The following is a 22,492-nucleotide window of genomic DNA, read 5'->3' as shown; positions in this document are numbered from 1 at the left end:
GGGATCCCACCAGGGCGGCAGGCTGGGAACAGGTGCGCAGTTTCGCCGGTATTCAAATCGTACCTTCCCCTCCACATAACCAACGCCCCGTCTCTCTCTCTCTCTCTCTCTATCTTTCTCTCTCTCTCTCACGCGCCTCTCTCTCCAAATCTCTTTTTACCCGGATCGATCTTTCCCTCGCCCATCGATTTTAAATGGATATTTCTCTATAAAGGGAGTCGGCTTTGGTGGTAGACGGAAGCAGCAGCAGTGGAATCGGCTGACGTTGTCTTGGTCCGTAATGGATCGACCGATGGGGATGACTTCCGACGATCGGAGGGTGAGCCGTCTCCATCTTTTTTTCGATTAATCTAGGGTTAGGGTCGCCAGTCTTCTGCGTCGGCGTAGTTTTCTTTTTTTTTTTTCCCCGAAAAAATCAATTTTCCACGCTCTTAGTTTTCTTAGATTTACTCGAGAAAAGGTGTTTTTAAGACTCATATTATTGTTATCCATGTTTATCGTGCGATTAGGCTCAATTTAAACGTACCGCTATTTATATTATGAGATTGTAAAAGGACTTGTGTTTGAAGCTAGATTAGATAAATGATTGGAAGTTAAAGGAGCTCATCTGTTTGGGAAGTGGTGAACAATAGCTGTTATGATGTTTCCCCCTATTATCTGGAAAATAGTTTAGATTTTGAATGACGACTTGGAATTCAGTTCGAAGTTTTGGAAATTTTGACCTATTTGGAATCTGGTACCTCGTGTTCATAAGTAATCCTAGAGTAGAAAACATAAAGGGAACAGAAGGGCATAAATGGTGAGAGGGCTGGAAGCATATATGATGGGATATGTTGTGGTGTAGGAGGGAGGGCATCATTAGTTTTACATTGATTGTGAGTCAAAAAAAATTTGGCTTATATAGGAAGAGACCACCCATCCCACATGAGGCATCTTTTGAAGGGCAAAATCATGAGGTCCATGTGCCAAGCCATGAGCTTTTGGCCATAACAATGGCGCACTAGGAAGGGGACGACCCCTCCGACTGTGGGGTCCCTCCCGTCCGTACATAGGCTTCTTCTTTACTGGGGAGGATGTAGTAGAAATAAGGAGGAGGGCATCTCCTATCTATACATAGATGCCCCCTTGATTGGGAGGTTATATTGTGGTGTAGAAGGGAGGGCATCAATAGTCCCACATTGGTTGTGAGTCAAGGAAGACTCTAAATTATGTAGAAAGGGATCATCCATCCTACGTGAGACGTCTTTTGAAGGGTAAAATCATGAGGCTCATGAATCAGAACGAATAATACCTCATGTGCCAAGCCATGAGCCCTTGGCCACAACAGGATGAATCCGATTTAGTCTTTTTTGTGGAAGAATATTTGATGAGACTAATTGCAACTGCAATCTTGTGTAGTTGAAGGGTAAAATCAAAGTGCTGGGTCAAGGAAGGTTGTGGCGAGTAGAGATTGGCAAAGATGCTACCAAAAAAGATAGGTAATTTTGATTCATTGGGAGAAACCACTCATCATAATTAGAAAAGTAGGGAAGAGTCTTTTATTATACATACATACATATGTATAAGAAAATACTCTTGGTGTTTGGATATTACACATGGATTTTTATAATCCTTTCTTCCTATGTTGTACATTATTATTTGGTTTTTGCTTCTATTGCCAAAGAGAATAAGTGATGAGGGGAGAAGGGGTTAGACATGGGAAGTAATTAGAAAAAAAGTTTTTTCTTTTGGAAATTGAGAAATGCAAAAAGCAAATAGAATTTGGAATATCAAATTTCTTTCTTCATGCCTTTTTATTTGTTCTTTTCGCAATATGCAAGGCTAGGGATGATTTTGAATGTTAACCTACTTTGGTTGCAACAAGAAAATTCACTATTTGTAGTATAAATCAACTATTGAAAGTAGTGCGATCACCGGAAGTCTGGAGCTAGTAGGTGAAATCATTTGGAACCATAGCTTTCCATTGATATGTTCTTAGGAACCTCACAGTATGTAGTTAATGTATCTAATAGAATGCAATGCTATGACTGATGAAATGTCTGTTGATCCATGTACTTACAGATTCACTGGAAGAATTACTACAAAAGCCTCTTTCTTTTAGCATATCAAAGTTTTGGTGTGGTGTATGGTGACTTGAGTACATCTCCTCTTTACGTGTACAGAAGTGCATTTTCTGGAAAGCTAAGCCATTATCAAGATGAAGAAACAATATTTGGTGTATGTTCCTTGATCTTGTGGACATTCACTCTAATCCCATTGCTTAAGTATGTTATCATTGTCTTGAGTGCTAATGATAATGGTGAAGGTGAGTGAGAATTTCCTTTTAGTCTGCATTTTTAATGTTTTCTCATACAATTTGTGCTCAGGATTTGTGTTTTCTTGGATAGGAGGACCATTTGCTCTGTACTCTCTCCTCTGCAGACATGCAAAGTTTAGTTTGCTTCCTAATCAGCAAGCAGCTGATGAGGAGCTTTCTACATACTATAGGCATGGGCACATGCCTGGCAATGTGATTAACTCTCCATTAAAAAGGTTTCTAGAGAAGCATAAAAGGCTGAGAACTTGCTTGCTTCTTGTAGTTTTATTTGCTGCTTCCATGGTGATAGGTGATGGCATCCTTACACCAGCAATTTCTGGTATAAGTGCTGTAGATTCACATTTCCTTTTTTCATTTTGTTACTTTTACACGATACTTTTTAATTGTCTTTATAGATGATAATTATGCAGCTGTCATTTGGTCTCATGCTAGATGCTAACTTTTTTTTTTGGTCCTCTTCCAGTACTATCATCCATTTCCGGGTTGCAAGTTCGTGCAGAGAAATTAAGTAATGGTATGCATGGTTTATCTAAAAGAGTTTTTCCCCTCTAGATTGGATGAGCACCACTTCAGAATTGCTGGCTGCTTTTATAAACTTACTTGATATACACTTGTAGTTTCTGAAACTTATAGCATGGTTATGTCCCAATCCAAAATGGAGGTTCCGGGTTTGAAGCTTGGTACGTGTTCCAAGCACTTGGACTTGAGTAATTTCATGGGGTGGGTCTTCCCTAAGAAATGAAAAAAGGATCCGAGACATGAACTTTCACACATGAACTTGGATATATGAATTTACTTCCTCTCTTCTAATCCAATAGGTCAACACTTATTGTTATGCGCAAAATAGGAAATTATTATGGCATAATGCTGACTCAAATTTGTAAATTTAAGTTTGTAACCATTTTGAATTTTCAGATTTTGAGATATTCCTATTTTTTTTTGACAGGTTTGAAGCCATGTGTGGCTATATATAGTGGTACATGCATCTTGCATGGGTGTTTATGTGAATTTGGTTATTGTAGTGTGTATTGCCAATGCTTATAGTAGTAGCGGATTACTAATACATTGTGTAGCTTTATTAGTAGGTGGCAGAATGGGCCTAATAAAAATGCGATTCATTTAATTTATGCTATGATCATTAACCTTGGATTCGTTTAACTTGTTAGTTATGTGATTCAAATGCCCTCTGATTGTTTCCATTTCATGTGAGTCAAAGCATGATTTGGTCATTTCACCTCTTTGAGTGGAACAACAACATGCCCTATGTATATAAACTATATAGAAAAATAAATTTATACATGTGCATGCACTAAATGAATATGGCAAAGACCCAGTATACGAGGTGTAAAATATAAAGGCAAGAAATCATTTCTTTATTTTGGCAAGAAGGCAATATTCTTTTGGCTAGCAAAGTGAAATTGCAACAAAAGCATTTTATTCATCTATTTGTCCATGTTATTTATGGAATTATTTTCTTTGATATAATATATTTGGAATATGAAGTGAGCGATAGTGATTCTAAAGCTATCAACATATTGGCAAGTACGTGTCATGGATCAAATTGGACTAGTTTTCAATATTGAGAATTTAAAAGTGTGTCTTGGTGCATGAGGCTTCGACACTGCAGGATCTAAGGAGGGTGGATGTATGCAGCCTTACCTGCTGGTGCAAAATGTTGTTTTCATGTTCGAACTTATGACACTTAGGTCATAGTGGAGCAACCTTATACTTGCACAAGACCTGCCCTATTCAATATTGAGAAGCCTCTATTCTAGCTTCAGCATCTTCAGATGCATCAGTTTATCATGCTTATGCCTAATCTTAAACTGGATAGTTACTTCAATTAGCTCACCCCACAACCCCTCTTTAAAAGCTGGTGTCCGAGTGCCTAGTCACAGGTTGTCATCCATTTCACATGTTGGGCGTAGCTGGTGTATTTGACGGCTTCCTGTTTAGTGCCATGCATGCTTCCTTGGTAACTTCTAGTTTGATCAGGAAAACTACTGAAAATGAGTCTGCATCTTCAACTAGAAAATGTAACCCATGTGGTCTAACCCCTGGGGCACCCAAAGATGCTAGTCGCGGCAAGTGAGATAAAAAAAGCAGCTGGTTTTTTAAGATTTCAAAAATTAATAATATGGTTGCTTTGAAGCAAGTCTACATATATCATATATTTTGCTAATGCCAATCAATAGTCAAGAGAACAGCATACTTTACTAAACATATGATGTCAAGTGTCAACACTTGCCATGCGCTAGCACATATAGATATTTGACACTGTAAATAGGTATAGGAAACCGCAAGTTGCTTTTGGCTACTTTTAATTTCCCTAATTGGAAGGGGGCATGATTTGAATATGTTAATTGTAGCATTAGTTCTCATTGTGATATTCTAAGTCATATTACTTATGCATGTTTTTCTTGATGTGTACGATCTGAACTTAATTCTTACACTGTATAAGGAGATCTAAGCTAAAAACTAATGTAAACTAGCACAATGCACCCTTGGAATAAATAACCCGAGGCAAAAGAAGTTTCAGCTTCAAACATGTTAGGAGGTATTAGCTATCGCTCTACAACATTTCTGTTTTACATGATATTAATATGTGTTGAACCATACCCTGCCTGAGGACTTGGGTGCTATGTGTTATGCTGATGTTGGTGAGCCTTTTGTATGGTACATGTCATGTGTCTTATCAGACAAGCTGGTGTTTGACACACAATGGGCATAAGGTCCAGTTCCTATCAACCTAACATGATGCTGGAGTTAGGTTTACAAATAGTAATAGAAATAAATATCCCGCCGAGATGAATTTGTAACTTTTAAACTTTCTTTTCAAAATTAAACTGTTTTAGACACTAACAGTCTTCTGTGAAAAGGAAAGAGAAAAAAGATTGGAGCAACATGTAGTGACCTACAATTTTATAATATGTATGCGTGCTAATTTATGTGCAGTGTATCATTTAGAGTGATATGACTTACAATTCTAGAATGCAGTGATGTAGCGAGGAATTAAGATGAATAATTGAAGTACAAGACTAATAATATCGTTCCTACAGAAGTAAATGCAATTCTTGGAGCGCTCAACATAGAGAATGGTTACCATGCTCATGCATTTCCCTGTTGGGCATTAGGTTCACCAAGTGGATCTTATTAAGGTACTTTTGGTATCATGCGAAAGTGTATAGCAGTGGTACCACTCATGGTAATACCTCATGTACTCTTTGCACTGACCAGATCATAATATAATGTGAGCCTGGACTACGTGCATAAGTTTCAGTGCTGGAACACCGTGAGACCAGTGATTATGGTGGCGGTTGTATGTTTTTTAGGCATCGACATGTGGATGATTGAATAAAGTAAATAGGGGTGGAAGTTGCTAACCTGAATCCACCAATCCACTAAAATCTGTCCAAAATAAACTGATAATATTGTGTTGGATTTGAGTTACTGGAAACCAACCTGATTATAAATAGGTTTGGTTCAGGTCTTGGGCTCCAGATCTGCCAGGTCACCATGGGTGGCAAGCCTTGAAACACATTGCTAGTGGTAACTGTGCAGGGGATCACAGGCCAGTCAAGGCTTAGATTGGGTAATAAGAATGCTGTGTAATTCATAGTAAGAGAAAACTATTGAAGAAAGAAGTGGAGCAGACAATGTTCTCTAGGCACATCGCGTTTTCTTCTGCTCTTTATTTTCATGCTCTCTTTATCTGACTTTATTTGGTTGCCTAATTCTAAATACCCTTCACTTATCTGTTTGGTTTTTAAGGTTTATGATTAGTGAGAACCTAATTGGGTTGGTGAGTTGGGTAGGGGTTCATATAAAATATATGGGTTTGTCATGGATTTCTTCTTTCAACCCAATTATATATTGGTCAGATATAAGTTAAGGGTTTTTTTTTTTTTTTTGACCTGACCATATTTGACCTGAACTGAACTTGATCCAACCTGGCCAGCTGCCACCAGAAAGTCAATAAAGACCTTTCTTCTCCTGTGGTTCCTGATCTTTGCTATCATTTTTTTCTTGTATGCAAATCTCTCAGTTAGTTTGTTGACCTGGCACCCAGCATCTTCTTCTGGCCACTGTTCTTGCTTATTGGTTGCTAATTTACATTTTATTTTCCTATCTTAACAAGATGTATTACTATGACTGGCCAAATATCGAGTCTTTTTCAAAGAAAACCTGTCAATTTGTGCTTGGCCGGGAAAAAAGATGATATTCAATTTTTTAATTAGTATTTGAACAAAACTTTCTTAAAGTAACCTTCATAGCTTGATACGTACTGCAGGAACATATACTCTTGTTTGACTTTGTCTGGAAAGATCTCCAAGTGCTCATGCATCTGAAAATTCATGTTTGTCATGAAATCTTTGCTAGCTGTTTGTATAACGGCATGTAAAATATCATTATGATATCTGCTTACCACCTAGATCTCTGTGAATCTTTTCATTTCATATTTGTTGTGATTGTTTTGTTCAACTTCTGAGAATGCTATATTACCTGATGCACAGCTGAGGTGGTAATTATTGCCTGCATTGTGCTGGTTGGCCTCTTTGCTCTACAGCACAGGGGTACTCAGAGGGTAGCTTTTCTGTTTGCACCCATTGTTATCATTTGGCTCTTATGCATTGGCGTAATTGGTCTATACAATATCATTCACTGGAACCCCACAATTTATCGTGCTCTGTCTCCATACTATATCATTAAGTTCTTCAGAAGGACAGAAAAAGATGGTTGGCTTTCTCTAGGGGGAGTACTCCTCTGTATTACAGGTGAATGATAGAACAGAGTCTCAAGTCTAACATGCAGATTATCATTTTCATCTACTAACAGTATCTTATATATGAGTTTTATTGACATCTACAGGTACTGAGGCTATGTTTGCAGATCTTGGCCACTTCACTGATTCATCCATTAAGGTATGCTGAGCTAGATTTATCTGCTTTTTTTTCCTCTCTGAAAGTTCAATGCTTGTGATGGATGAGAGATCAAGTAGAACTTAGCTAGAGGGAGACCAAATTCCATTTTGAATATAATGAATATAAAAGGAAAAATCTTCACTGTCAACTAAATATCACTTAATACAAAAGCAACTTGTTTACACACACACGCACGCACGCATGCATGCACTCAATGACTCAATATAGAGTTATGCTGGTGATCTTTCAAGCTATTGCCTCCCCTTAGTTACTCTGCTTTAGTTGACATATAAATGCACTCCTATTATTTGAGACGCAGTCTCTTTGTTTTTGTTCTTTTTTTTTTTTTAAATCTATTTATGTAGAGAGATGTAAATATGGTGTCTGTCCAGCCATGATTCTGCTTTATTGAACCCTCGTAATATGTCACCATCAAAAGGGAAGCCCCATAGAATCAACCATGATGCTAGTGATTCTATGTTGCTGCTATTATTCATCCATCATGTTTATTTGTGTTTAGTTGTAAAATGGCAAGGCAACATGAGGCCATATACTCCCATGAAGGGTTTGCAGTGGTTGGTCCTAACTCCTCACCCCTTCTAGTTCATACAATCTTTGGTACTATTAACTTAAGAGATGTAAGGATAAGGTTGAAATGGGTTATTCTTTGTTGGATAAATAATAATCTTTGCTTGTGCTGATGGTTGGTTCGTCGGGTGGTAAAGCAAGGAGTGGAGTTGGTGGGAATATCCATCATGATTCATCATGATACACAGCCATGGTATGTGATATATAATATGGAAACCTGAGAGGCAAAGTTACAAGAGTTAGTATTGACACACTCAGGTTATTAAGCCGGTTGTCTGTGATTACAGGGAGACACACCTTAAAAGCAAGGCATCACTTTCAGGAACACATGTTTAGAATTCATCAGCAGGCTACATTCTGGAATTTCTGTAATAGAACTCATATAAAAATGAAATGATGTACACAGGCGATACTGAGTTATGCACTATGAGTATTTTGCATGTGCAAGGTATGTGAACTTGTCAAGAGAAAAAATCCTCTTATGAATGGTTATGACTACAAGTATCAAATTTTGGAGTATATTATACTCATGTATTCTCTTCATATCTCAACTATTTCAAAGAAAGCACAAAGGGCGTATCTATTATGTATTGGGTGTGCACATAAAGTAAAGGAAGTGGTGGAAGTAGTTCACTCAAGAAGGGACATGGTTTGCTTTGAAAGAAAAGTAGTAAAGATGCATCGATCCCATCCTTGTAGTTCATCTTATGTGCAGTAGAGATAATGTGTATTTACTTACTAATAACCTGCATTCTCCAAGTCCTCATTCCATCTTAAGGTAGATCTTACACTATTGTGATAATTGTCTGACTTGTAGAAATGATTTATGCTTATTATAGAATTTCCTCTCAAACTTCAACCAATTTAATCTTGAGTCTTATCTTGAAAATTTCATAAAATTTGATGATTCTCATGAGTAATTCATGATTCCCTATACATGTTTAAGGACATATTTTGAGTTTTGATATCATTAAAATTGTCAAATTATGCTTATTCATTGAGATGCCACCTATAGTTCATCTCTCTCTTTGATTTTTCTTTTAATTATGCTTATGCTTATGCTTATGCTCTATATTTTCTTGAGTTCTTGATTTTTCTTTTAATTATATCCTCTTTTGTCTCTAACAAGTCAGCTCCCAATCTCAAAAAAATGAATGGACATAGCCATAAAATTACATTTGTCCGATGATGAGGAAAGGAGAGTGTCAAAGAGGTGGTAAGAGCAAGATGGGAATTACTGGATATCAAGTGGCTACCGGGGCAAGTTAAGATAATTGAGTACGCATGGGCATAAGTGATGGCAAGTGTCAGGCTGCACCAGTGCAATTAATATAAAAGCAATGCTTGTGGAGTTGTGGTCACCACAGGTGCCTAATCAAACTGAAAGTTATTTAAGGTAACTGCATGAAAAATGATTGACAACTTGAAAGTTTATATATGCGATCATGAAGAGTTAGGAGGAGCATATTGATGCACTCTTAATCTTTGAGGAATGCTTATAACATTTGAGCTAAACAATCGAAAAACTATGCAGTTTTAGGCTAAAGATGTTTGGCAAAGTATGTATTCAGCTGAACTAGACTTTGAAGCCAACGGATAGTATAGTTGGCTAGCAAAGTTAACTAGCAGTAAGGTAGACAAGCCAGTGAAGTAAAAGTGGTCTTCCTGTTGTGCATCTAAACAACACAACCTTATATACTAGCTTGACTTGTGCATATACCTACCTGAGTGGCATCTTTACCTTTGTTTTGGCTAGTTTAGCAATATCTGCACTTCAATGTGAAATCATCTATAAGTCGACGACTTAAATTTCTTTCTAGAGGCATTTTGAAGCTTCAGTTATCTCATGCCAAAATTCAGCTAGTGATTAATGCAAATGGGAGGTGGGCTGCCAGTAGAGACCTAGGGAGGAAAGAATGACAATGTTGTCTCATGTCAACAAAATCAAGATAGTAAAGCATACTTCTAGAAAACATAGAGATAGTGCATGTAGCAAAATTAGTTCTTCATGAAGCTTAAGATCTCTGGGATTGGAGAAAAGGCTACTGGCATGGAATATGTGGTATCATGAGAAGAAGACAACCGAATGACTAAGAACTGAAAAGTTCAAGTATTTGTTGGTTGTGTGGCAAAGTCATCAGAACACCATATTTGAAGGCTGCCAGTGTAACGAGTGATTCTATTGGAAAGGAGTGGCATGCCAACCAAAAGTGAGGATGACATGCATAGTCAGCTAAGAGACAGAATGAAGAAAACAAATGAGAATCAACATTGTGTGTCAAATTTCAAAAAGAAAGAAGGGAGGATGAGTGTGTGTGTGTGGAAGAGGGGGGGGGAGTGCTCTTATATTTTACCTATGAATCAGTTTTAAGAAACTTGAAAAAATGCAGATCTTTTGAAGATGCTATATAATGTAAGTGCAAGTTCTTTGCTGCCGCCATTCTCAAAATAAGGGAGGGAGAGGCAACAGTACATGTCTTTTTCTTGCATCTCTATTTTCCTTACCATTGTTCAAGTGCACCCACCCCCAGGTGAAATCTCATTCTCTTTTTTTCCCCTTCCTCCCCACCTCAGCTACCTCATTCTCTCTTTGTATTTCTTTCAGTCCTACGAGGGATTTCCTTCCATGGCAAATGTTTGTACTGCCAAAAACCCTGGTTTAAGGGTGCATGTAGATTTGTTACAGGAGCATTGCACTTAGTGGTTATGGCATGTTGACACCGGCCTCTGGAGGCTTGTATATTCAGCATTACCTACTATTTCACCTATAACTCTTTGTATGTATGCTTTGCCTCGTTCATGTGATTTATACCATGAAGTCAATGATATCCTTGTTATGCGCAGGTTGCATTTGTTTCTGTAATTTACCCTTGTCTGGTACTGCAATATATGGGGCAGGCAGCATTTCTTTCCAAAAATTTTTCTGTTGTACCTATAAGCTTCTATAAATCCATTCCAGGTAAGCCTTGGCACCTTCAAAGTGTGCACCATACAGTTTTTCAGGCATGACATTTGTATGTTGTTGTTTGCTTTTTTTTCTTGCAGAACCTGTCTTTTGGCCAGTTTTTGTGCTAGCCACTCTTGCTGCTATAGTCGCTAGCCAAGCCATCATCTCAGGAACATTTTCAATTATCAAGCAATGTCATGCTTTGGGTTGTTTTCCACGCATCAAAATTGTCCACACATCAAGGTGGATCTATGGACAGATATACATACCTGAAATAAACTGGATCCTTATGGTCCTTTGTCTGGCCGTCACTATTGGCTTCCATGACACAACCTTAATTGGAAATGCTTATGGTAAGTCTGCATGACAGTCCATATCAGCTTGATAACTTCTGAATTCTTTTCTATTGTTACTGTATATTTTCATGGTTGTTCCTGAATCATGCTTACATACCAGTCCAGATAATTGTGTTATTGTCCGATCTGAATTTGTGTCTCAGTATTAGCTCATGTATACTTCAGTGGTAACTAATATGATTAGCCGCGCAGATATATTTATTTCTAAGAGGGAAACTTGTGTTGTCAGGAATTGCATGCGTAATTGTGATGTTCGTGACTACATGGTTGATGGCGCTGGTCATCATTTTTGTATGGCAAAAGCATGTCTTGCTTGCTTTGTTGTTCCTCATATCTTTTGGATCTATTGAGGCTGTCTATTTTTCTTCTTCAGTTATGAAAGTTCCCCAGGGAGGATGGGCACCTCTTGTGCTCTCCTTTGTTATTATGGTCATCATGTACGTTTGGCACTATGGCACTAGAAGGAAATATCAATTTGACCTACAAAACAAAGTCTCTATGAAATGGATTCTCACTCTTGGCCCCAGCCTTGGAATTGTTCGTGTACCAGGAATTGGACTCATTTACACAGAACTGGTAACAGGAGTGCCTGCTATCTTCTCTCACTTTATCACCAACCTTCCTGCTTTCCATCAAGTTCTAGTCTTTGTTTGCATGAAGTCAGTGCAAGTTCCATATGTTCCCATGGATGAACGGTGTCTCATAGGTCGGATTGGTCCTAGAGCCTACCGTATGTACAGGTGCATTGTGAGATATGGGTATAAGGATGTGCGGAAGGATGATGACAACTTTGAGAACCAATTGGTGATGAGCATTGCCAAGTTCATTCAGATGGAAGCTGAGGAAACATCCTCAGGCAGTTATGACATATCTCCTGAAGGAAGGATGGCTGTAATACAAACATCTGAAATGTCTGTCTCAGGGCTGATAATGAAGGAGGCTGATGAGAATACAGGTGACTCTACCATTGTGAGGAGCAGCAAATCAGAAACACTCCGAAGCTTGCAATCACTATATGAGCAAGAATCACCGAGTGTGAGCCAAAGAATGCAGGTTCGATTTGAGCTGCTAGAAGCAGAGTATATGGACCCACAGGTTAGAGAAGAGCTAATGGCTCTTGTCGAAGCAAAAAGAGCAGGAGTTGCATATATCATGGGCCACTCTTATATAAAGGCCAGGAGATCTTCATCATTTTTAAAGAAATTTGTCATCAATGTTGCCTACTCCTTCCTCCGAAAGAATTGCAGGGGCCCAGCAGTAGCCTTAAACATCCCCCACATCAGCCTCATTGAAGTGGGTATGATCTACTATGTTTAGTTGGGTGCTCCTTTTATCAGGATCTTTTGGGCAGCAGCAGAGGAAGGTAAGCAGTAGAGGTAATCAAATTTCTGCTGTAAAGTATCTTTTTTCCCCCTCTCCCTATCATTTATCTGTATCCGTATTTAGTAACTTATTTTATTTGGTAGGACTTGTAACAAAGTTGGTGTGGAGGATGTTATCTGTGGCCAGGTGTGGCATATCATTTAAGTATTCCAATTTTTAGTATGTCAGGGAAGTGTAACTTAGTTGATATGGGGTGCTTTATGTAGTACCTGCATCAGTACGTTGTTGTTGAATCCTATCTAAGTACCCACAAATTGTTCATTTAGCTACCTTGCCCACCAGTCTCTAGTCAGTAGTGTAGTGTGGTGATAAAAACCCAACATTTGCAGAAAAATGAGCAACAGAGAAACTACTAATTACTGTAGAGAAAAATGATGAGCACTTAATGCAGAAAATGCTCACCATTTGAGCTAAATGTGGTGGTTTGCTTGGTTAGAAATCCTTTTGTTTGAGAAAGAATAAGAAACTAAATCTCAAAAATAGAGTAAGAAATGGTCTTAATTTCAAGGTAGATGATAAAGAACTAGATATGCTTGCTAATAGGGCTTTGGAGAATACCATGTTTCAGTTACTACTTTCTTAGTCACTAGAATTATTGTAAATCTTAATGATGCTTTGGTCATTGCAGTGCAAACAGGAGATTGTTGACTGCTCTAGTATGTGAGTTGTGAAGGTTGAGTCTGTGCTCTGGTGACTTGGACTTTGAACAAGACAAAATGCTTATCGTGCTTGACATAGAGCACTGCTGCTAATCACAAACCGGTAGTTATCATGTCAATATATGATGCAGCGCTTGAAAATGTGTTCAATTGAGGAGCTGAGCGGATAAGCCATGACAAATGGACTCATAGGTCATAGTTTATGTCCTGCTTTCATGGCATATCAGATCACTACGTATTAAAGATAAGACAAGTAGAAATTAAGATGCAATGTAAATCTCATGTTTGTAAATTGAAGACCTCTCTTTCCCTGCAAGTATGAGGATTTGAGTCCTAAAAGTAGCTGTTTTTTTCCATGTCATTTTTGAAAGAAGCTAAAACTATTCAGGTGTATATCATCTCTTCTGATCAGTGACTGTTAATATTTTTTTTTCCCCTAGCTTAAGACAAATCTCATGATGATAAAGGAGGCTCAGTCCAGCTTGATTTATGAAGTTGTGAATGCAGTCCAGAGTCTGGCTAATTTGATTTTTTTGATGACTTTGGTTTATGGTGCACTGTTCGGTTATTTGTTGTGATCAATAGAAAACAAAACATAACCATTTTGTTGCAGTTGTGCAGATTCTTTTGCTGTTTATGTGCTTGTTTGCCAATCATGCTGGCATTATTATGAGGTTTAAGTGTTTAACATCTTTTTACCGATCCTGTTTGCATTAGGTTTTCTTGAACTCCCAAACTGTTGGTCTTTGCACTTGTCCTTTCTCAACCCAACTAAGAACTCGAGACAGCTTTGGCTGATAGCTCTGTGTGCAATTTTCTGCGTCTTCCTTCATTTATTTTTAAAGGAGGAAACCCTACTCAAAGGGTCCCTGTTGTTATATAATTACAGGGGGTGTATTCCCAGTACATTATTCCTGGGTTGAAATCCTGGGGAAACATTACTCAAGATTCATTCTTTTGTTTTTGAGTCGAAGGGTATGACCATTGAGCTAATGTTTACCTCATGTCATATCAAACTGATCATTGAGTGCATGCAATGTATGTGAGGAGGCATGAAAGTCAGTCTGTCATGTTTTATATTGGTGAACTAGGGTTTGTTAGTCATAGCTCTCTGTTGAGCAACCAAAGGTGCAGGTTTGGATGGTGCATCTTCAAATATTTTGACTTGTGGAAAGTTTTAGTGATGATGAGTCTCTCCTTTTTTTTTCCTCAAAAATATATATATCCTCATTTTTGGTTATTGCACTTATTTTCATAAAGATCAAGAACTAAAGCCAGAGTCTCTTTAGGAAAGAGAAGAATACTTGGCAAATAAATGGAAGATCAGGATGTGGAAACAGGACAAATCAGATGGCATTTGAGAGCTTGAGTTTATAATTAAAATCAGAATAAATGTGGCAATGCCCTCTTCTCATCGTCTCACATAAACATACTCTGAAATCACTGAACCCATACAAAATGCCTTGCATCAAGCTTAAGGGAAGTGATGCCAGCTCAAAAATTCTTTTGAATTTAATAGCCTTCACAAAGTATCACTCTCAGGCTTTATGAAGTGATGCACGAGTATGATGTACACATGCCTTGTTTGTTTCAATGCTTTCTACCCTATCCATGTCATAACCTTATGGCCTGGAAACATGCTGAATCCTTGTAATCAGCTTCATAGAGTAGGCAGGGAGACAAGGACCAGAACAGTCCGCTGACACTACGATCCACAGCAATCTCACGAACAAGTGGGCAGTTAGATCAGGACATATGTTTAGGATCAAGCCAATGAATGACAGTTAGAGAGTCCCCTTCAAGGATGATATTCGGCCTCACAAACCTGCTTTGAACCACCTTCAGTGCCTCCCAAGCAGCACGGAGTTCAGTGAGAGGAACAGAGGATGAATGGAAAGCTTGAGCTCCGGCGTACAATGATCTCCCTAGGTGGTCCCGAATCACAAACTCACTACAGGCAATATCTTTTCTCACGAGCCATCAAAGTTGAGCTTCAACCAACCATGGAGAGGGGGCATCCAACACACCAAAGTGGGTAGCTGAGCAATGGGGCTACTAGAGCCGCGAATGCCCCAGGACATGTCTTGGAAGAAAGCATTAGTAAATTCACTGGTTCGACGAAGAGAAGCAGAAGCAATTTTCTTGGCATTCAGTATTTGCTGCTGATGAGCATGAGAATTGCGAGCAAACCATAGATACCATCCACAATAAGCATTCGTAGCCTTCTGCAAAATGTTATTTGAGTTCATGAGAACCTGCATAAGATTGTCAAGAGAGGCTAGGGGTTGAGATAAACCAATTCTACCAGCTACATGGTTCCAGATCAATATGGCAACAGAACAATTGCAGAGGGTGTGCTCAAGATCTTCCACAGCACCACAAACATCAACAATAGTTTATAAACTTGTTTGACTGTTACCTTTGCCACACCAAAGTCCGCCCAGACACAAGAATCCTTTTCATCCATCTTCAGGAGAGGGAGAGACAGTATAGATCGTATTAAGTCCGGATGAAAGTATTAAGTCCGGATATCATGGTTCCATCTCCTGGGTTGAAGTAGTAGAGCTGAGACCTTGTCATCATCTGTCACCACGTTGGAATTAAACATTGATGGCAATGATCGGAGAGGAAAGTTCGATATCCAAGAATCATTAAGAATGCTAATATTGCCTCCATCCCGAATCTGCCACTGAAAGGAATATTCAACCTGGTGAGCAGAGTTACAAATAAGACACCAAATGCAAGAAGATCTTCTCGGGGGATTATAGTTATTCCATCTTCCGGGAAAGCGATATGTCTACCTCACCACCTGGGACCAAAGCGATATGGGATTAAGAATGACCCATGCAGCCAGAGTGCCCAGAAGAGCATATCACCTCGGACGAAGATCTTGGATTCCCAAGCCACCCAATTTCTTCGACAAACAGATTTTTTTCCCATGGAAGTAGATGAATACGACGTTTATCCCCTTCATGACCCCAAAGAAAAGCTTTGAAGTTCTTCTGAATTTTATCCAACAGACTTACTGGGATGACACAGTGGGAAAGAAGATGAAGAAGGATCGATGAGAGAACAGATTGAAGGAGAATAGATCAGCTGCTAGAGACAAGAATCTCCACTTCCACCCAGCCATTTTAGATTGGATCTTCTCAAGGATGAAACGACAATCGGAGATTTTCAATCTGGAACCACTTAGGGGGATGCTCGGGTACCTAAAAGGACCAGTTTTGATCTATATTTGCAGTAAGCTGAGTATAGCTCTCCATGAGTATCTTTGTCAATCTTTGGACTGAAAATTATCTGCGATTTTTGAACATTTACACACTGCCCTGATTGCTCGCAGAAACTGGCCATGATATCTTTCAAAACTCTAGTATTTTGGATTGTGGCTTTAGCAATATGAATCAAGTCATCGGCAACCTCATGATATGTGAACTGGTAGGGCCCCCAACAGTAGGATGATAGGCTTGTAACCTCCCCTCTTGTGCATTATGATGAGTATACAGGACAGCATTTCAAAAACCAAAACGAAGAGGGAGGTGATAACGGACATCCTTGTCTTCAATCCTTAGGAAGAATGAAACCACTCGGAAGGAGTCCCATTCACCATGACTGCAAACTTTGGCTTAGTTATACAACATGAAATCCACTCAATGAAAGTTGGATGAAAGTTTATGAGATGAAGAGTGTAGAGAAGATAGTCCCAGTTCACCCTATCGTAAGCCCGTTCCATATCAACCCTTTGCTAGCATTAGAGCCTTGCTTCTTGGTGCATTTTCAGGGAATGGAGGATTTCTTGCACAAGAAGTATATTATCAGCAATCCGTCTCCCCTGTACAAAGGCGCCTTGTTCCAGTGAGATTAGACTAGGCATGAGGTGCTTCATCCTGTTAACCAGTAACTTTGCCATAATTTTGTAGATCGCATTGCAGAGACTAATGAGTCTATAATCATTTGATTGAGTGGGGTTTGATTTCTGTTTCCAAAAACTTCCTGTTGTGGAGAACTCTTTCATATTCCGAAAGCTTCCGTAATAGTTCTGTCCAGGTGCTCCCAGACCCCGGTTCTTCCCTTCCAGAAATTCACATTAGACATCAAAACGAGCAACCAAACCCCAATCTACACACCACAGTAAGGTTTATCATCCTACAATTGCTCTTAGATGCGAGTGGCGATTAGGTTGGTCATCCAGACATAATTCATGTCGGGTACGTGACAGATAAAAAATTTTTCAACTCAAACCCAATCTGTTTATTAATTGGGTCAAAAATCCATATCCATGACCATCTTATTAAATAGGCAATCTCGTTTGATCTACTACTGGTTGAAATAAGTTAAATGGGTTAAGCATTGCCACCGTTGTTTTTCATGGACATTGTTAAGAAACAGTTGCTGGCCTCCTAGAACCCTGATTGAGATAATGACTGGACCAGAAGGTGAAGGTCCTCGTAGTGATGACTGGTGATGGTAACGAGAAGCAATGAGCTTGGAGAAACACCAGGGACTATTGTTCCCCCGGCAAAAACCATTGCAAGTCCTGGCTGAGGTATATTAGCTTCTCTGGCTGGTCTTGCAATACAGCTGCATCATTCGATGAAGCATGGATATTAGACATGGACTGGCAGATTGTTGGAAAGAATCATAACATATCCAGTTAAATTTTGATATCAAATTTATGGTTGACAAAAATGACTTGCCTGTTCTGCAACATCTTGGCTTGGAGGCTATTTTATCTGCAGTCACTGTAAGTTAAATGAGCACTATAACAAAAATGTAAAGCTACCTGAAAGCAGTGTGGTAAATTATATTTTGGGAACCACCTACCCTTCAACATAAACTAGTCAAACCTGGTATAGACAGCATTCTTGGGATTTTGGCAGTACATTTCAGGCACTGTCATTTACTTTCTTCTGTTAAAGTAACCACAGGGCTTTAAGAATTACATAATAAAAGCCAAAGCTAAATATTTGCAAACTTAAAATATCAAGGAAGAGAACTGTGTCAATCCTTATAACATATCATATAAATCAGCTATTCTCGCTGATCTTCAGCTATATGACAATTTACTATATGAAAATACACGAACAATGAATGGTTCTTCAGGTACATAATCTTAGCTCTGTAGTAACAGAATGGTATAATCTCCTCAAGCATCCAAAACCTTATTCTGTAAAGTATCAACCATAAAAAGCTTGAATCAAGACGTTTGGAAGGAGACTTACTTTGATTGGTTGCCATGAGGTCTTAGCAAGAGGGTAGAAGAGAAATCAGACCCTATGTTTCCAAATTGGCTTCCTAATATTAGGATGTGTTTCTTACTCCCTCCTAATTGTTTGGGACTACTCTCAGGATGACATACTTCAGAATAGTGGTCAGGGCCAGTGGCTGGAGGGATACCTTTTGATAGGAATTGTTACAAGGTGAAGGAACCAGGGCAAAATAAGTTATGCGTATGTTCTTATTCACATGATACTGATATATAACTTGGGAACTCATATTTTTGCTGGAACACCGATCCTATATCTGATAATGAAGACAAGAAAATCCATTATTCCTACAAGCAAGCAATTATATGACTTGGCAGATGAAAGAACATAATATCAGAAATTCAGGGATTGTCTAGATTACCAACCTTTGGGGCCCATTATTTGATGGGTAAATATCATGAAAAAATTGATCAACTTTTCTATCAATCAATTTATCGATGTTCTCACGTTTCTCTAGATTGATAAATTATTTTTTCATGGACAGCATTTGCTCATAAAATGAAGAAAAAGTCTTACTCACCTAGGAGGTGGGTAAGCCATTCTGCCATCAACCGAAAAAAATAATATTTAATTTCATTCCAAATATACCCTTAATCTTCTAATAATAATAATAATATAGTATGAAAAAAAAGATCATAAATCAAAAAGAAAAAAAAATGCTGATCATAGTTTACTTATTTATATGTTTTTCGAAATAGATAAATTCAACGAAGATAACCAGAAATACATAAACCCTAGGAAGTATAAGACTAAAAGGAAAATAATTCATAGTTCAAAAAGGCTTCGATGATAAGAATATTATTTATCAATATCTTGAGTCCTATAATAAAGTAAAATTTTGAATAGATCTACCACAAGTCATAGCTATGTTCAAATATTTCCAATAAAGTATCAAGAACTGATAAGTCAAAAGTCTAGAGTTTAAAAATAATTTTCAGCTTATCATTCTCATTGATATAAGGCACTTTATATGGTGCCTGATTTACAACCAAAATTGGAAAACACCATAAAATCAGGAAAAGAAAATAAAATCAGAAAATAAGATCGGAAAATATAATAAGATCAGGAAACAATATCAAATCTGCATAAATGAGGAAACTATATAACAAGATCAGAAAACAATATCAAATCTGCATAAATGAGGAAATCGTATCTTCTTTATACCTCCGCAAGATCTGAAAATAATCTCAGCAAACAGCTTCTTGGACAGATGCTTCGTTAATGCATCGGCCAGCTGGTCTGCAGAATGAATGCGCCTTACCTTTATTTGCTTCTTCTCAACCTGGTCCCTTACGAAGTGGAAATCTATGGCAACATGTTTCATGCGGCTGTGAAAAACTGGAATTTTTCAGAGATATGTGGCACCAACATTGTCACAATACACAGTAAAAGTTATGTGGAGAGAAAGACGAAATTTGCGAAAAAGATTAACAATCCAATCAAGCTCCTCACCCTCCATTGTCTTTGGACACGGCACCGTGATGCAGCCCCCTCAACTGATATCATTCAATCCAGCTTCTCAACTTTCTCTTAAACCGACAGGAAGCACGAACTACTCAACCTGACAGGCCCAGGTAACTAAATATCTTGCTGTTCGGGTACGATCTTCTTTCATTCATTGATGGCTCCTCTTCTTGTCCGCCCATGCATCTCTAGGATAATGAACGACAACATGTGAACCCGGATGCAAGTTATGGCAGCGTCAAGACAGTCTCGTACGAAATGCAATCATGGCCTCCGTAGATCACTCTATTGCACCATTGATTGCTCATGCTTCGACTGCCCAACAAGCAAGGGATATTCTTCGGACTACCTATGCCAACAAATCTCAATCTAGGTGTTGGGATATATCGATCCCAATACGCCGAGTTATCTTTGAAACTGTTGGAATATATTAGTCAATCCCTATACGCCGATTTATCCTCAGAACGGTCCAACCGACGTCCGATTCTATCCACCGAACGAACAGACGACTTCGATAATGACTGTCGATAATATCTGATCGAAGATATGCCGGTCAAACAGGCAAATACTGTTTCCAACCGGTCGAGCGGTCGAACCCATATCACCGACTCACTGTCGATTCACTGTCGGTGTTTCCGAGTCATCACCCGACGTCCCGACAACCAAATACCGACATATAGTCGGCCAGTCCGTCCAAACGCCGTACAACCGCCATGGGCTGCTGTCCTGTCAAGAACATGCTATACGACCATCATGGGGCATTGTCCTGCCAAGGACATGGGTTAATTCCAATGACTTGACAACCCACGATGATTTGATAGTCAGTTGTCTACATCATTAATGGCGGGACCATAACCCATTCTACTATAAAATGGGGTAAGGCAACAGTTTTGGTAAGCTCTCAAGCTCTCTCAAACTGAGCCCCCAATTTTTTCCACGGTTGCCTAGTCTCCTTTCTGATTTGAGCGTCGGAGGGTCCCCATCAGAAACATTTCCGGTCAGTGAGGACTTTCTTTGCAGATGTGCATTCCCGACGAAGGGATTGACCGCAATACTAAGATTTTTGGCCTCCGAGAGATATTGTCCAACCTCCATCGTGACTCCAACCCAGTGGCCGACTACATGCAAGAGATCAAATCTCTTGCCGATGATCTTGCTGCGAGCGGTTCTCCGCTAAATAATGAAGAACTTGTGATGAAAGTTCTTAGCAGACTGGGTTACAAAGAATTATCTGGTGCTATTCGTGCTTGTGACAACTCGATTTCCTTTGAAGAACTGTACGACAAATGTTTCTTAAACACTCTGAACCAAAGCGAGAAAGCCCAGTTATTACTGCCCAACTGAATCAGCATGGCTCCAACAATCAGAATAGGGGACGCAACAACAACCAAAACCGACGAGGCCCAATTACTTCTCGCCAAACGATCATAATTTTTTCCAACAGCAACAAAATTTTTTCTCCTTGTAAAGAAGATATGGTTTCCTCATTCATACAGATTTGATATTGTTTCATGATCTTGTCATATGGTTTCCTAATTTATGCAGATTTGATATTGTTTCCTGATCTTGTTATATTTTCTGATTTTGTTTTGATTTTATTCTCTGATTTTATTTTCTTTTCCTGATTTTTTGGTGTTTTCTAATTTTGCTTGTAAATCATGCACTATATAAAGTGCCTTATATCAATGAGCTGAAAATTACTTTTAAACTCTAGACTTTACATGATATCAGAGCACTACTTGCTCTAACGAGCCTTCTTCTCTCTTTCGATCCTTCATCGTTGCTTTGCTATGGCCGACAACCCTCCTCGAACTAGCTCAAAAACAACCAGCTCTTCAACTACACTAGGATCATCAAAAAAACAATATCAAATCTGCATAAATGAAGAAACCGTATCTTCGTATCTTCTCAGTTGGAACTTGGAAGCATACTCTATTATGAAATCTGAAAAGTCTGCCAGAATTTAGCAATATTAACCCTCTTTCCTCTATTATTGGACCAAATTGATTTTCTATATCTATTTTTAATAGTTAACTCATGTATCATGAGTAAATACATCGGAAATATAGTCTTCGTTAGTTGTCTCTAGGAGACGCGTCTTTCTCTTATTAAAAAAAAATTACAGTTGGGCATTGCACTTGATGTATTAATAATATTCTTTTAGATATTCAATATGTCACCTAAAGGCCATATATATATATAATTAAAGAAATTATGATTTACTACTCCACTCACTTCTTATTAATAAGGGTAATATCAGATTCATGCTTTCTGCTTAGAAGTTCTAATAAACCTCAGCGAAAGATTTGAAGTATGATGTTTTTAATTGCAAATAGTATCTAATGTTTTGTGTTAAAGAAAAGACATGGTAGATAACAAAATCAAATGAAATGATGTTTTGCAAATTTCTTATATTAGCCAACTTGCCTCTACTACCGGCATCAAAATCCTAACTTTTGAAATATTCAGTTACATTATATCTTTTGGATCTCTTCCCATGATTACTTTTTAAATCAAAAAATTTCTTATTCTTTACGGATGGGCATCAAGAAGAGAAATGTAAATGGTAAGCACCAACCAGACTAACCC

General features: G+C 38.5%; 1 protein-coding gene and 1 long non-coding RNA gene across 8 annotated transcripts; one reads left to right on the top strand and one right to left on the bottom strand.

Annotated features, from left to right (window-relative positions):
• The first annotated feature begins 42 nt into the window (after positions 1-42).
• On the top strand, positions 43-14,346 carry LOC105057516 (potassium transporter 7-like). 6 transcript variants are annotated; one of them, XR_012136849.1, is made up of 11 exons: positions 43-319; positions 2,062-2,305; positions 2,388-2,636; positions 2,781-2,831; positions 6,832-7,092; positions 7,187-7,239; positions 10,672-10,786; positions 10,873-11,127; positions 11,360-12,493; positions 12,597-12,639; positions 13,142-13,565. XR_012136849.1 is itself a non-coding variant. In XM_073248644.1 (10 exons), the coding sequence occupies exons 1-9, from the start codon at positions 281-283 to the stop codon at positions 12,445-12,447; spliced, it is 2,355 nt and encodes a 784-aa protein (XP_073104745.1). In that variant the 5' UTR covers positions 43-280; the 3' UTR covers positions 12,448-12,493; positions 13,890-14,346. The 6 variants fall into 6 exon arrangements, 3 of the variants coding, with proteins under 3 accessions (XP_073104745.1, XP_019710413.2, XP_073104746.1); XR_012136850.1 differs by having other exon boundaries at positions 11,360-12,506; XR_012136848.1 differs by lacking the exon at positions 12,597-12,639 and having other exon boundaries at positions 11,360-12,506.
• Positions 14,347-16,865: 2,519 nt separating this feature from the next.
• Positions 16,866-20,278, bottom strand: LOC114914777 (uncharacterized). Of its 2 annotated transcripts, XR_003802551.2 has the most exons (4): positions 19,892-20,278; positions 19,604-19,767; positions 17,870-18,082; positions 16,870-17,753 (listed from the first exon to the last, which is right to left on the bottom strand). It is a non-coding gene; the product is annotated as an uncharacterized lncRNA (long non-coding RNA). The 2 variants fall into 2 exon arrangements; XR_012136851.1 differs by having other exon boundaries at positions 16,866-17,753; positions 17,870-19,767.
• Positions 20,279-22,492: the final 2,214 nt, after the last annotated feature.

Source organism: Elaeis guineensis, chromosome 14 (genome assembly GCF_000442705.2).
Source record: "Elaeis guineensis isolate ETL-2024a chromosome 14, EG11, whole genome shotgun sequence".
Classification (NCBI taxonomy): Eukaryota; Viridiplantae; Streptophyta; class Magnoliopsida; order Arecales; family Arecaceae; genus Elaeis; species Elaeis guineensis.
The sequence above is the reverse complement of the archived record's forward strand: the minus strand, read 5'-3'. Positions and strand labels throughout refer to the sequence as shown.